Source organism: Chrysemys picta, chromosome 6, assembly GCF_011386835.1.
Source record: "Chrysemys picta bellii isolate R12L10 chromosome 6, ASM1138683v2, whole genome shotgun sequence".
In the NCBI taxonomy this organism is placed as follows: Eukaryota; Metazoa; Chordata; order Testudines; family Emydidae; genus Chrysemys; species Chrysemys picta.
The window spans coordinates 2,435,590-2,451,995 of NC_088796.1; the positions used below are offsets into that span (position 1 = coordinate 2,435,590).

The 16,406-nt window shown below is 49.0% G+C and overlaps 1 protein-coding gene across 4 annotated transcripts in view; it reads right to left on the minus strand.

The window, feature by feature from the left end:
- UNC13B (unc-13 homolog B) overlaps positions 1-16,406 on the minus strand; it is a 378,814-nt gene that overhangs the window by 282,524 nt on the left and 79,884 nt on the right. For all 4 annotated transcript variants that reach the window (XM_065598630.1, XM_065598632.1, XM_065598633.1 and 1 more), the window contains exon 5: positions 15,469-15,592. In XM_065598630.1, coding sequence (XP_065454702.1) covers positions 15,469-15,592 — 124 coding nt within the window. The remainder of the gene's footprint in view (positions 1-15,468; positions 15,593-16,406) is intronic.

Consider the following 16,406-nt stretch of genomic DNA (forward strand, 5'->3'; position numbering starts at 1 on the left):
GGGAACAAAATGAGATGCACATTCCCAGGAGATATTTAGGAATATTGTCTCTCTTCTCAAAGCCATTATATTCTCTGCTCCCACAAGGGGAGATCTCGCCCCCACCCCTTGCTATTTTTGCCTTTTCAGCCATTTTCTTTATCTCCTGTGGCAGGCCTAACTACAGTACATTGATGGGGGGAAACCTAAGCTCAGAAAAACAGTAGTGCTGTTTACTCTGATAGGCAGAGGGTTACTCAGGAAACAGAAACCCTGAAACCACTAAAGTTGACGCTCAAAAATCCTGCAGTTTCACAGAAAGTTCATATTTCAAGTTTGAACCAAGGAAACATTTAACAAGAGGTTCACCTCATGCACTCAATGTATGGCTGGATTTCAACATGATAAAGAAATACATTACTTACAAGGATTTTAGGAGTCGTCTCATTAATATTGTATTGTAAATTTAATTTGTGTCTCCACATGTTCTCTAAAACTTAACTATGATAAGCATTCTTGGAAGAAATACAAACAAATGAATTAAGATAACTGAAGGAGAATGGATTTTCAGGTAATGTACTTGACACAACCTAAATTGATTATTACCTGCAACAGCTGACTGAACCACAACCACTTAAAAGAGCACAGAGTGCTGCTGTAGCTGCTTGCAGACATCAAGCGGTTCAGAGGATCTCTGAACTCAGGAGTCGGCAGGTTAAATGAAGGAACAAGTATTTCACTTTTTAAAACGTGAACAGACTTAAAAGGGATTTTCTAACTGTTTGGGATTTTACATTTGTAAAGTCAAAAGAGAATTGTAATTCACTTAACATCTTCACTTTTCTGTTATAAACCCTGCTCCTCAGATATTTACGTTGTGCTCATAAAGTTAAAATTGTGGTGGATTCTCCATCACTGACCATTTTTAAATCAAAATTGGATGTTCTTCTAAAAGATCTGCTCTAGCAATTACTTTTGTGAAGTTCTCTGGCCTGTGCTCTACGGGAGGTCAGACGAGATCAGGGGAGGGCCAAGGGCCACATCTGGGTGTGGAAATTGCATGCAGGGCCATGAATGTAGGGCTGGGGTGCGGGAGGGAGTGTGGTTTGCAGAAAGGGGCTCAGGGCAGGGGGTTGGGGCACAGGATGGGCATGAGGAGTGCGGGAGGGGGCTCAGGCCAGGGGTAGGACACAGGAGGAGTGCGGGTTATATGAGGGGGCTCAGGGCATGGGGTTGGGTGCAGGAGGGGGCTCAGGGCAGGGGGTTTGGGTGCAGGAGGGCTTCAGGCTGTGGGCTCCGGCCCGGCACCACTTACCTGGAGTGGCTCTGGGGTGGCATCAGTGCACAGCAGGGCTAAGACAGGCTCGCTGCTTGCCTTGGGCTCCCACCACGACGCTCCCGGAAGCGGCCAGCACCACGTCCCTGCGGCCCCTGGGGGAGGAGGGTGCAGAGGGCTCCGTATACTTCCCTCCCCTGCTGGTACCTCCCCTGAAGCTCCCATTGACCGCGGTTCCCTGTTCCTGGCCTGGGAGCTGCGGGGGGCAGTGCCTGGAGATGAGGGCAGAGCACGGAGCCCTCTGCCCCCCCCCCACCAAAGGGCCACAGGGACATGGTGCCGGCTGCTTCCAGCAGCAGCGCGGGGCCCGCGGCGTCACGGGGGTGGCAATCCCGCAGCCCAGATCCAAAGCCCTGATGGGCCAGATCTGGCCCACAGGCCGTAGTTTGCCCACCTCTGAACTAGATGATCACAGCGGTCCCTTCTGACCTATGAATCTATGAACCTATGAATTATGACACCTGTGTTAAGGCCTAAACTTACTCTGATCTATTATCATTTAAATTAAATAAAACAAAACATTATGCATTACATGTTTGCTGCCAAAGTTTTAAAGAAAGTCAAACTGGTAGAAACCACTAACCACTTAATCAATTTGTCGAAGTGCTATTTCTGCTTTTGACAACAGCAGCCTCTTCTGTGGGTGCAGAGTTTATGTAACTAGTTCAGTTTAGTAATTAGGACATTCAAAGTTAAAAGACAAGAAAGAGAAAGTTACTCACTTTATAGTAACTAGAAGTTCAAGATGTATGGTCCCTATCTGTATTCCATTGTGGGCATTCATGCTTTCCATGCACCCAGAGTTTGAGAATTTTGAAAAGCACTGTCAGTCTACTCACGTGGGAGAAAATCTTCGCAAGCATCTTGGACTGCCCGCAACTCCAGAATGTTGATGGACATCCCAAGAGGCCAGGATGCACAAGTACGCTGCACTGTCCATGTGAGCTCCCCAGCTTAAGAGGGGGGCATCTGTAACAATCATCCTGTCTGGTGAAGGAGAAAAAGAAGGGAATACCTACACATACTTGATGGGGATTCTTCCACCACAGTAGAAGATGATGATGATGGACTGTTTGGGGAGTAGACTGTTGGAAGCCACGCCTGCAGGCAATGAAGATGGTGTCTGGCGAAAGCATGAAGTAACATGGACCAAGAAATTCTTTTTGATGTTTGTGGGTTGTTCATGACCTGATCTATGAGGTTATTCATCACTTGGAACCTGCCCATCAGCAGATAAGCCCTTGCCATGACTGAATTGAGGGACACTCCAATGAAGTCTGTGTTGGAGTGAGGACACAGACTTTGACCCCTAGGAAAGAAAGGAGCTGAAGCATAACTGATGTTGACTCAGGCTTCTTGATGTGTCTTGGCAGTGATAAGCCAGTCATTGAGATAAAGACGACCGCAAAGCCAGAACACTTGATATGGGCTTCTACTACTGAAAAAATCTTGGTAAAGACCCTGAGGAAATAGCAAGTTCAAATGGGAGCACTCTATTGAAAATGATCAGGGCACACCATGCATCTGAGACAACATCTGTGAGCGGGGTGAACGTCCACATGAAAGTACATGTCCTTCATATCAAGAGCTGTAAATCACATGCCCTTTTCCAAGCATGGGATTATAGATACAAGTGTGACCATGCAAAATTTCTGCTTGCAAATAAAATGGTTGAGATGGCAGAAATTGCAGATGGATCTCCAGCACTCTGCTTTTTGGATACTAAGAAGTATGTTGAGTAAAAAAGACGGTTACTCACCGTTGTAACTGTTGTTCTTCGAGATGTGTTGCTCATATCCATTCCATTAGGTGTGTGCGCGCCGCGTGCACGATCGTCGGAAGATTTTCTACCCTAGCAACACCGGCGGGTCGGCTGTGGAGCCCCCTAGAGTGGCGCCTTCATGGCGCTGAATATATACCCCAGCCGACCCGGCGCCCCCTCAGTTCCTTCTTGCCGGCTACTCCGACAGTGGGGACGGGGGGCGGGTTTGGAATGGATATGAGCAACACATCTCGAAGAACAACAGTTACAACGGTGAGTAACCGTCTTTTCTTCTTCGAGTGCTTGCTCATATCCATTCCATTAGGTGACTCCCAAGCCCAACTTAGGTGGTGGGGTCGGAGTGAGACATTGCTGTGTGCAAAACCGCTGATCCGAAAGCAGCATCGTCTCTGGACTGCTGCACTAGCGCATAGTGAGCTGTAAATGTGTGGACTGATGACCAAACCGCTGCTCTACAAATGTCCTGGATCGGAACTTGCGCCAGGAAAGCCGTCAAGGAAGCTTGGGCCCTCGTGGAGTGAGCGGTGAGGTGCGGTGCTGAGACACCTGCCAGGTCATAGCAAGTCCGGATGCAAGACGTAATCCAGGAGGATAGGCGTTGTGAGGAGACCGGTGAGCCTTTCATTCGGTCGGCCACTGCAACGAAGAGTTGCGTCGTCTTTCTAAAGTGCCTTGTGCGGTCAATATAGAAGGCCAGGGCCCTGCGTACGTCCAGAGAATGCAAACGTTGATCCTGGCGAGTAGCATGCGGTTTAGGATGAAAGACCGGGAGAAATATATCCTGGTTGATATGAAAAGGAGAAACCACCTTAGGGAGAAAGGCAGGATGTGGACGAAACTGCACTTTATCCTTATGGAAAACTGTGTAAGGGGGCTCGGATGTAAGCGCCCTGAGTTCAGAAACGCGCCTTGCTGAGGTGATGGCTACGAGGAAGGCTGTCTTCCAGGATAGGTACAGAAGTGAACAGGTGGCCAGTGGCTCGAATGGAGGACCTGTGAGCTTGGAGAGAACCAGGTTGAGGTCCCACGTCGGTACGGGCTGACGTTGTTGTGGGTACATCCGGTCTAAGCCCTTGAGGAATCTAACGACCATCGGGTTAGAGAATACCGAGGACGTGAGTTCCCCTGGGTGAAAAGCCGATATAGCGGCCAGGTGAACTCTAATTGAAGATATCGCCAACCCTTGCTGTTTTAGGGAGAGGAGATATTCCAATATGAGAGGAATAGGTGCCTGTAACGGGGACGTGGCTCTTTGTTCGCACCAACAGGAGAACCGCTTCCACTCGGCCAAGTATGTGGTCCGTGTTGAGGGCTTCCTACTGCTCAGCAGAATCTGTTGGACAGAGTGCGAGCACTGCTGCTCTGCCTGGGTGAACCATGGAGCAGCCACGCCGTGAGGTGGAGTGATTGCAGGTCGGGGTGACGCAGGCGGCCGTGATCCTGAGAGATGAGATCCGGGCATAATGGAAGCGGGATCGGTGTCTGAACCGAGAGCTCCAACAGCGTGGTGTACCAATGTTGTCTTGGCCACGCTGGGGCGATCAGAATCACCTGTGCCTGGTCTCTGCGCAATTTGAGCAGTACCTTGTGGACCAGAGGAAACGGAGGGAAGGCATAAAACAGGTGGTCTTTCCAGGGAAGGAGAAACGCATCCGAGAGGGAGCCCGGAGCTCGACCTTGTAGGGAGCAGAACACGTGGCACTTCCTATTGTCTCGAGATGCAAACAGGTCTATCTGGGGAAACCCCCACTTCTGGAAGACGGAATGTATGATGTCCGGACGGATAGACCACTCGTGCGTTTGAAAGGACCTGCTGAGTCGGTCCGCTAAAGTGTTCTGGACTCCAGGGAGGAACGATGCCGTGAGATGTATTGAGTGGGCGATGCAGAAGTCCCACAGACGAATGGCCTCTTGGCATAGAATTGACGAACGTGCTCCTCCTTGCTTGTTGATGTAAAACATGGCCGTGGTGTTGTCGATGAGAACTAACACACAGCGGCCACGTAGGAGATTGAGAAATGCCTGGCACGCCAGGCGCACCGCCATCAGTTCCCGAACATTGATGTGCAGGGCTAGCTGGGGTGCAGTCCACCGGCCCTGGGTATGGTGCTCGTTGAGATGGGCGCCCCAACCCAGAGATGAAGCGTCTGTGACCAGGTGCAGAGAGGGTTGTGGGGCGTGAAACGGCATCCCCTCGCAAACCACATTGTGATCTAGCCACCATGTGAGGGAGGTCAGGACCGAGTTCGGGACCGTGACCACCATGTTCAGGCTGTCCCGATGTGGGCGGTATATCGATGACACCCAGGTCTGGAGTGGGCGAAGCCGAAGTCTGGCATGCCTGGTTACGTACGTGCAGGAAGCCATGTGACCCAGCAGGGTAAGGCACGACCTCACCGTGGTAGTTGGGAAGGCCTTGAGTCCTTGAATGAGGCTCGTGATGGTGCAAAAGCGGTTGTCTGGCAGGATGGCTTGTGCACGTCTGGAGTCTAGAACTGCACCGATGAATTCTATTCTCTGGGTAGGTTCTAGAGTAGATTTGTCCTTGTTGAGTAGGATGCCCAACTCGTTGAATGTGTGCACTATTATGTGGACGTGAGCTCGAACTTGCTCTTTGGTGCGACCGCGTACCAGCCAGTCGTCTAGGTACGGGAACACCTGTATCCCTTGCCGACGAAGGTACGCTGCCACGACAGCCATACATTTCGTGAACACCCTTGGGGCCGAGGATAGGCCGAAGGGAAGGACTGCAAATTGGTAGTGCACCTTGCTTACCACGAATCGCAGGAAGCGTCTGTGAGGCGGGTAAATTGCGATGTGAAAGTATGCGTCTTTCATGTCGAGGGCGGCGAACCAGTCTCCAGGATCGAGGGAAGGGATAATGGCCCCCAGAGAGACCATGCGGAACTTCAACTTTACTACGAATTTGTTGAGTCCGCGCAAGTCCAAGATGGGTCGCAGACCTCCTTTGTACTTGGGAATGAGGAAGTAACGGGAATAAAATCCCCTGCCCCTTAACTCCACTGGAACCTCCTCTATGGCCCCCATAGCAAGGAGCGTGGAAACTTCCTGTATAAGAAGTTGCTCGTGAGAAGGGTCCCTGAAGAGGGACGGGGAAGGGGGGGAGGAGGGGGGGATTGAAGAAAACTGGATAGCGTATCCCCTGTCCACCGTGCGAAGGACCCAACGGTCCGAGGTTATAAGGGACCAGGCACGGTGGAAATGGGAAAGGCGATCCCGAAAGGAGGGGGCTGGATCCTGGGGGATGACTGGGGCGCCGTCCTCGACCGCACCTTCAAAAGTTCTGCCTGGGGCCTGAAGGTGGTCTAGGTGGCCCCTGGTTCTGACCGGGTTGAGGGCCAGTCCACCTTCGTCTACCACCTCGCCCTCGCCTCCGGGCCGAGTCCTGTCTCTGACGAGGCGGGGGGGGGGGGGGTAGAAGCGCTGAGGCTGCGGCCTAAATGGCCTGCGCTGAGTGCCCACAACATGCATCCCCAGGGAACGCATGATTGTCCTGGAGTCCTTGAGGCTCTGCAGGCGAGAGTCCGTCTTTTCTGAAAACAACCCTTGTCCTTCGAAGGGTAGATCCTGCAGGGTTTGCTGCAGTTCCTGAGGCAGACCCAAAACCTGGAGCCAGGAGATCCTCCGCATAGCGATACCTGAGGCCAGGGTTCTCGCAGCAGAGTCCGCTATGTCTAAGGAGGCCTGTAAGGAGGTCCGAGCCACCTTCTTACCCTCCTCTACCAGGGCTCCAAACTCCTCCCTGGACTCTTGGGGAACCAACTCCTTGAACTTCCCCATAGAGTTCCAGGAGTTAAAGTTATAGCGGCTCAAGAGCGCCTGCTGGTTAGCCGCTCTAAGTTGCAGCCCTCCGGCTGAGTAAACTTTACGGCCGAACAAATCGAGGCGCTTAGCCTCCTTTGATTTGGGCGCTGCGGCCTGCTGACCGTGGCGCTCCCTTGCGTTCACTGATGCCACCACCAGTGAACACGGCTGGGGGTGGGTATACAAGTACCCGTAGTCTTTGGACGGAACAAAGTATTTCCTTTCCACCCCTCTCGCTGTGGGTGGGATAGAGGCAGGAGTTTGCCATATCGTAGTTGCATTGGCTTGTATCGTGCGGATCAGGGGTAACGCCACCCTCGATGGGGCATCCGCTCCGAGGATATTCACGATGGGGTCGTGCACCTCTACTATCTCCTCCGCCTGCAGGTCCATATTACGGGCCATCCTACGCAGGAGATCCTGGTGAGCCCGAAGATCTATCGGAGGTGGACCTGTGCACGATGTGCCCGCCACTGCCTCATCCGGAGAGGAAGAGGAAGATGCCTCCGGTGGTACAGGATCCAAGGGAGGGTCCGGGTCTCCCTGCTCCTGGGCCGGAGCATCACCTGCGCTTGGGTCCAGGGCGTCAGGTGGTGCGGACACGGAAGCCTCCATGCCCCCTGGCGGAGGCCGAGAAATGGTGGACTCCGGGGCCCTTCTAGCGGAGTGACCCGAGCGCGAGGTCGAAGCTATTGGAGCCCCTTGCGCCTGATGGTACGCCCACGGGGTCCAAAACGACCAGTGAGATGGGCCATGAGAATGGTCCTCTGTTATCTCCTGCCAATGGCCCAAGTCCTGTTCCTCGGCTTGCCCCTGAGGGGGGTATGCCGATCTCGATAGGTCCTCCGAGGAGCGAGACACCGATCGCGATGGCCATGGCGGTGCCGAGAGCGTCGAGACGATTCCCGTGGGCTGCGGTGCCGCACGGTGCCGGTCCGGAGATGATCTATCTCTACGCGGTGCCGGCGAACGGTGCCGGGACCGCGATCGGTGCCGATGACCTCGTCGGTGCCGGGAGTCGGATCTGGACCTCGACGAGGACCTGGAGTATGCCCGGTTCCTGGAGCGGCCTCTCGACGTCGAGCGTCGGCCGTAGCGGTGCCGAGAACTATGTCTCGACGTTGATCGGTGCCGACGATCATAGCGGTGCCGCGACGAAGATCTTGGCCGCAAGTACGACCGGTGCCGAGGTGATATTCGGCGCCGGGACTGCGAGCGGCGTGGGGACCTGCTTCGGGACCTGGACCGGTGCCGAGGTTCCAGCCCTTGCGATGGAGGGCGCATCAAGGCAGGTTTCCCCCTCGACTGGACCGGGCGAGTCAACGGTGCCGTCGGTGCCGGTGGTTGAGGCGGTGCCGGCTCCGTGAGAGCTATTAAGTCTCTCGCCGCCGCGAAGGTCTCTGGAGTCGACGGGAGGCACTGTATCACCGCCGGCCTCGGTGGAGACGCTATCTGCACCGGACTCAACGGCCTCGGTGCCGGAGTCGACGGTGCTGGAGGCACCTGTTTCCGGTGCTCCACCGGCGGACGCGGCTCTACCCCCGGCACTGGGGGAGCCGGCGTCTTCGGCACGGAGGTCCCCGTCTTATGGGCTTTTTTATGCCCTGGGGATAATGACCGGCGCCGAGGCACTTGCTGTGCTTGTGGTGCCGACGAGGTCCGGTGCCGGGGAGGCTTGTCCGACGCCACTCGCGTGGTCGGCATGGCCGGTGCCGCCGGGGCACTGCGCACCGAGGCGCTAGGTGCCGGGGCCTGGCTTGTAGATGGAGCGTCCGGACTAAGTGCCGCCTCCATCAGGAGTTGCCGGAGCCGAAAGTCCCGCTCCTTCTTGGTCCTTGGTCTGAAGGCCTTACAGATCTTGCACTTATCTGTTTGATGGGACTCTCCCAGGCACTTCAGACAGGAGTCGTGCGGGTCGCTCGTGGGCATAGGCTTAGCGCAGGAGGCGCACTGCTTGAAGCCGGGAGCGTTGGGCATGAGCCCGGCCCCACGGCCGGGGGAGAAAGGGGGAGACTACCCCCTTAATCCCCTGAACTACTATAACAACTAGAACAACTTTTAAAAACTATTTAACTATTTAACTATAAACACTAGAACTATAACTATAACTATAACTGCGAATAACTAACTAAGCTAGGGAGAGTGGAGAACAGCTATGCCGTGCTCCACAGTTCCAACGACCGTCAGGGGCGGTAAGAAGGAACTGAGGGGGCGCCGGGTCGGCTGGGGTATATATTCAGCGCCATGAAGGCGCCACTCTAGGGGGCTCCACAGCCGACCCGCCGGTGTTGCTAGGGTAGAAAATCTTCCGACGATCGTGCACGCGGCGCGCACACACCTAATGGAATGGATATGAGCAAGCACTCGAAGAAGAACCCCTTTTCTCGGTGCTGAAGAGGTACCCAACTCCATTGCTCCACGCTGTGGTTGGAACTCTCTCTTGTTTGAGAATCTCCTCATGAGAAAGGGCCCTGAAAATGGGCAGGGAATGGGGGCTTTGGAGGTGGTCAGATGGTAAATTCAATTGCATAACCAGAATGGATGATGATTAACAGCCACTTGTCCGTTACTGCACTCCAGTTGTGAGAAAAGATTGCTAGATGACCCCCAAAGGATGTGTGGGAATCAGCAGATGGCAGCATCATTGATTTGCAGCTCTCAAACTCCCATCAAAAATATTGGTCAGATTGGGTTGGGTGATGCTGTCACAAAAAGGGCAGGGAAACGGATCTTCTGAATGCTTTGCTTTTTACAGGGTGGCTCATAAGGACATTCGTAGTAAACTGTTGAGCCAACGGTCTAGGCTGATATGATTGTCTGTGGAGTTCTCTCTTTGGGGCAGGTATATATATTCCCAGGGAACAGAGGGTAGCCCTGGAGTTCTTTAGAGTGTGTGAGAACACATCTGTCTTTTGGTTAAAATGATGCCTTCCACTGAAGGACAGGTCCTCTGCAGTGTTCTGGACCCCTCTGGGAAGCCACAAAAAGTGTGAAACCATAATTCACGGCACATCACAAGGCAGTTGCCATTGATCATGAAGATGTATCTATTGCATCTACCGCTGATTGAAAAGCAGTCCTGGCGAACAACTTGCTCTCCTAAATAATAGCCTGGAATTGAGCTCTATCTTGTTGCATAATGTGTGAATTTGGAATAGTTCAGGTAATCGTACTAAGCCAACAGTTCTTGATAAATGGCTATTCTGAACTGAAGGTTAGAGGAAGAGAAGACCTTCCTTCCGAACAAATCTATGCATTTACCTCTTTGTCAGCCAGGGTAGATCAAAGGGTGTTTCTGTCTAGATCTCTCCATTGCAGCCAGATAAGCAAAGAGTTAGGAGCAGAATAAGAAAAAAATTCCCTTTGGCTGGGACAAAATAGCATTTTTCTGCCTTCTTAGCGGCAGGAGTGCAAGTGTCTGGGGTATATCAAACTGTTCTATCTGGTTCCAGAATGCCTCCTTTAAAAGGAAGAGCTATCTAGCTGGATCTGGAGAACTGTAGGATGTTGAGGTGTTTACTAACTATGTAACTATTCCTGCAACTGTGTGTGGTCACTGGGGAGGGGCAGGGGGATACTGGAGCAACTGCTTCATCTGGAGATTATGAGGACCATCTCGTTAGTACTGGGGGAACCACCAGATCCAGTTCATAATCTTCCTCTTCCATGGGTACAGAAGGAAGCTTTGGCTGTCCTCTCGCAGGGGAGGATGGACTAACTCCCTACGCAACATTGATGACATCTTCATCATCTGGACCCATGGAAAAGAAGCCCTTGAGGAATTTCACCATGATTTCAATAATTTCCATCCCACCATCAACCTCAGTCTAGATCAATCCACACAAGCGGTCCATTTCCTGGACACTACTGTGCTAATAAGCGATGGTCACATCAATACCACCCTATACCGGAAACCTACTGACCGCTACACTTACCTACATGCCTCCAGCTTCCATCCAGGACACACCACACGATCCATTGTCTACAGCCAAGCTCTAAGATATAACCGCATTTGCTCCAATCCCTCGGATAGAGACAAGCACCTACAAGATCTCTATCAAGCATTCTTAAAACTACAATACCCACCTGCTGAAGTGAAAAAACAGATTGACAGAGCCAGACGAGTACCCAGAAGTCACCTCCTACAAGACAGGCCCAACAAAGAAAATAACAGAACACCACTCGCTGTCACCTTCAGCCCCCAACTAAAACCTCTCCAGCGCATCATCAGAGATCTACAACCTATCCTGAAAGATGATCCTTTACTCTCACAGATCTTGGGAGACAGACCTGTCCTCGCTTACAGACAACCCCCCAACCTAAAGCAAATACTCACCAGCAACCACACATCACTGAACAAAACCACTAACCCAGGAACCTATCCTTGTAACAAACCCCGATGCCAACTCTGTCCACATATCTATTCAAGTGACATCATCATAGGACCTAATCACATCAGCCATACCATCAGGGGCTCGTTCACCTGCACATCTACCAATGTGATATATGCCATCATGTGCCAGCAATGCCCCTCTGCCATGTACATTGGCCAAACCGGACAGTCTCTACGCAAAAGAATTAATGGACACAAATCTGACATCAGGAATCAAAATACTCAAAAACCAGTGGGAGAACACTTTAACCTGTCTGGTCATTCAGTGACAGACCTGCGGGTGGCTATATTACAACAGAAAAACTTCAAAAACAGACTCCAAAGAGAGACTGCAGAGCTAGAATTGATATGCAAACTAGACACAATCAACTCCGGTTTGAATAAGGACTGGGAATGGCTGAGCCATTACAAACGTTGACTATCTCCCCTTGTAAGTACTCTCACACTTCTTATCACACTGTCTGTACTCGGCTAGCTTGATTATCACTTCAAAAGTTTTTTTTCTCTTAATTAATTGGCCTCTCAGAGTTGGTAAGACAACTCCCACCTGTTTATGCTCTCTGTATATGTGTATATATATCTCCTCATTATATGTTCCATTCTATATGCATCCGAAGAAGTGGGCTGTAGTCCACGAAAGCTTATGCTCTAATAAATTTGTTAGTCTTTAAGGTGCCACAAGTACTCCTGTTCTTCTTTTTGCGGATACAGACTAACACGGCTGTTACTCTGTAACTCCCTAGTGGATCATGTTAACTCTGTAGGGTGGTACTGATCTCACCGTCCTTAGTATGGCCAGTAAGATGGGTCAAAGGGTGGTTGTCGAGGCATGGTACCGCACAGAATGGGGTACCAAAGGCTCTGAGGCAGGTGCTGAAGTGGAGGTTGGTTCCAGACTAGTCTAGGAAGGGATGCCTCAAAGGAGAAGATATCAGTTCCTCATGTGGTTTCAAGCCCCCAAAGAAAGAAAATGCCAATTCTGAATCCATCAGCAGTACCAGCAATTCTGCTGGAGGGAAACCATGGCTGGACGATGGAATGGGGGAGAGACTCTTCCCATAAGCTGCATCTCCTAGTGGAGTCAGGACCTCCCTTCTGAGGAAAGGATCTGATGATGATAGAAACTGGGGATCTAGGACAGAATAAACATCAGGTGAAGCATAAGACTGTGCTCTCCCTGGAGTACAAGAGGACCTGTCCATTTGAACCAGCAGAGCTGGTGCAGCTGTTACAGTTTGTGCCATAGTTGGGCAAGGTAGAGCAGATACCATCGGTGGTTGAGGTTTCAATGGTTGCCCTTTGTCAGTGCCCTTGGTTCTCAGTGGTTAGGGTTACTAGGCACCGAAGTACCATTGCCACTGGAGCAAAGTCTGGTACTGACGGACACCAGGATTTGTGGGCTTACAAATCATGACCCTGAAGTTTAAGATGTTCTAAGTTCTCATGGGCTGAGTGGGAAGACTTGCTCAACTTAGGCAGGGCTGAATCCGACTTCTCTGAAGTGGACTTAGAGATGGATTTGCTCTTGTGTTTGCGAATGCTCCCTGCCTTTCTGACAAGACCCTGATGGGGGAATCTTTGGGAGACGACTCTCTCGCTCCTATGTCAGACTTCACAGCAGGAGGCACACTCCTGGCTGATCCAGACCCATGTACAGCGAGGGTCTGACTGCGGCTTCATAGCTTTCTCCACTAAGTGCTTCTTAAGACAAAGTTCCCACCCCTCACGGGCACGAATGGGGATACTGCACCATACTGCAACAAGGGCTTCCCTGACGCAGTACAGGCGGCGTTCGGTGTCCCCAACATAGAAGATGCATGAGCAAGAATCACAAATTCTGAAACCCTGAATCCTGGGCTTAGTTCAGAACCCATAATGCATTACGGGGGGGAAAGGGGTAGGAAATTCCCCGAGACAGAGGTTCTGACCGAGGTCATGAAGTAGTAAGAAGGAACTGGAGAGGTGGTCAGTCTGCTCCGCCCTCTATCTCCTTGGTTGAGGCATGAGCAAGGGCACATGAATGGACCAACAGACAGTGATTTCAAAATTCTCCAACTCTGGGTGCACAGAGGACATGTGTACCTGTAGTGGAATACACATAGGGACCAGCACTTTAAGTACCTTGTTTTCTCTTCCAGTCTGAATAAAATTTAGGTGTGAAAGGATGAACTCTGTTAATTCTAGAATCTTGAAGGACATGGTGACAAGAAAATCAGTTCAATTCACTAACTATAAATATTTACTTCATTTAATAAATCAGTTTTAAATGAAAAACATGCTTTGATAATTTTTTTTCTCATGTGTCCAGCATAAGGTAATTTTATTTAACTAATTAAAAAAATTAAAATGCTCAGGAGATTTTTTACTTATTTAATTGCATTCAAATTCCCAAATAGAGCTTGACACTAATCATAAGTAAAAAATTAACCTAGTAATTAAAACATTTTTCAACATTTTCTAAAATAAAAAAGTAAAAATTAAGCCTCAGAATAAATGTAAATTGAGCTTTATAACAGATTAAATAATTGTGTATAAATACAGTGTATCCTGTTTAGCAAAAACAAATATAGTATAAAGGCTATATTTAGTTGCAAATCAATGAGTTTTAATGGTTACAAACAGGTTATTATGCTCTAATAAATTTGTTAGTCTCTAAGGTGCCACAAGTACTCCTGTTCTTCTTTAAACAGGTGAGAATCAACCTTTTTTTTTTAGGAAAATAACTAAAAATGCAAAACAATTAAAAATGATGATTTAAATCAAGTATTCCTGCTTGCTGATATAAATCTTGATTAAAATTGATTATTTAAATCAAACCACCCTGTCAGTGGCTAGTTTTCTATAGGCAATGTAACATGATGGGTGTTCAGGAGAAGTTTTCATGATGAGAGGGTAACCACCTTCCAGACCAGATCCCTACATATGGCAAAGACAAGACAATTTAAAGTACAGGGCAGCCTCTCATGCTGGTCTAAGTCAGAAAGGAATGTCTATTATATTTATAAAATATTATGTTCATTCTGATCTGCTTCATCATTCAGCTATCATCTGCGAGCACAAAAATCACACTCAGTAAGGCTTTCAGAATATGAAAACTTGACACAGATATTAGAGCCTCAAGGCTGAATCCTGAGTCCTGCTTACCATAGGAAAGGGTACGCAAGATGAATACTGCTTAATTTGGCTCTACAGCAGAATGGCCAATTCTGAGGATGGTTCTCCAAGTGCCAAAGATCGTGCACAAACAATCTCTAACCAATCTGCAGGCTCATGGTGCAGTGCTACTCAGCCCAGAAGAGAGCTCATGCAAAGGAGTCAAACAAAATAAGAGGTCACCTTACACTGATGAACAAGTTTAAAATGCTTAGCAAGTTCAATTGGATAACCAAGGAAGCAAGAGCTAAGGTTGTCCCTATGCCTTTAGCATTCCCAACAGCCCATTATGGTTGGGGAGGAAGTAGCGTAGTCCTATGTTTATACAGACCACTAAAATATCTAAATCTTTTCTAATCTAGCTTTTCTCTGTAGATATACTGTAACTTCTTTATGACTGATCCTTTTGCTCTAAATTAGCTGATTTTGAACATTCTGTAGTTTTTAATCAGATGCATCTATACAGCTGAAAAACTGCTCCTATAAAAGTTTGTTATTCCTGTGATGTTGGGTAGATGAAACTAAGCTAGGATACAAACAAAACAAACATCCAACTTTATTTACGAACAGGCAGCTGTAGATGGCACTTGCACTTCATTAAGGAAATTGCACAGCTCTCCAATTCATTGCACCATTTAGAATGAATAAACTGTCAGGTAAGTGGTTTGAAACGTGCTCCCTGGTTCAAAATGAAGCGTCTTGTGTCACACTCGTGAAACACCTAAAACAACTACTAGCTTTAGCTTACCCTAGGCTAAAGATTCATGGCACAAAGAAACCTTCAGATCCCTCTTATTTACATTGAGCATCTAGGTAACAAAAAATTTAACAAGGAAGCTGTCATATATGAAATTTCATCTGCAGTTAGGCTCAGAGCACTACACAGGTTCTATGTTCTAATATATTGTTATATAAACAATGACGATATAAACAGAACTCCATTGAAATGTTATCCCTCAGATTGTAGCATTCCAGTTAAGCCACCAAAATACAACTCACCAAAAGGTAACTCGAATCTTGTATCCAGCAAAATTTTATGGGGAGTTGGCTTTTTGGTGCCACAGATCTCATCATGCTTCATTACGACCTCTGCCTCCAGCGTAGACCATTCTCCAGGTCCTTCCTATAAATTAAAAGCCATGAATTCAAGTCCCTGGTCTGACGATCCTTTATCCTGGCAGTCATCCTTATATAATGAATTCCATTGGATATTTGCTGATGTAAGGAGCCCAGGAACAACCCAAAAGGATTACTAAGATTAGCAATATACCCTGCTAGTCTTTACTTCTAAAAGTTAACGCAGTTTTCTGTTTGCCATATCCCACTGCTGACTACTTCCCCTGGAGCTTTGGCTGCACAAATTCTGCAGGATCATTTAAATGTTTATACCAAGATAAGGAAGAGAATTTAAAATGTAACCGCAGCAAACCTACTCACATCCGATGGGAATTTTGCATAGAGTACTCAATAACAATCACTGAGGAGAACTGGGGCTCCTAAGACAATTTAGCACAAACAAATTCGTGGGGGCTGGGTTCCCCCTACCTCCTTTTGCCTATTTTCTCCTATTGCCAAAGTTAATTACCATCTCCCGGCTCTATAATATCCAGCTCTGTAAAATCTCTCTCTTTTAAATAGTGTACATACACTGGGCTCGGAGCTACGTAAATAAATGAATAAGTTTAGACCCGCTTTCAGAACTTGTGACTTGAGTAGCTAACAGAAGAATTTCAGAAGTTAGGAAATCTCTGTTACATCGCAACAAACACTTCTCATAGTAAACAATGTTTTGTGGCTTAATTTAGGGAATCTGAAGGTATCCTCTAGCATTAAAAGTATAACTCCAAAGGACAAGTCCTCATGCCACCAGGTGAAGGTCAGAGTGTTTGTTACAAAGGTGGCCCATAACAGTCCCTATTTTGAATACAGAGAGATTT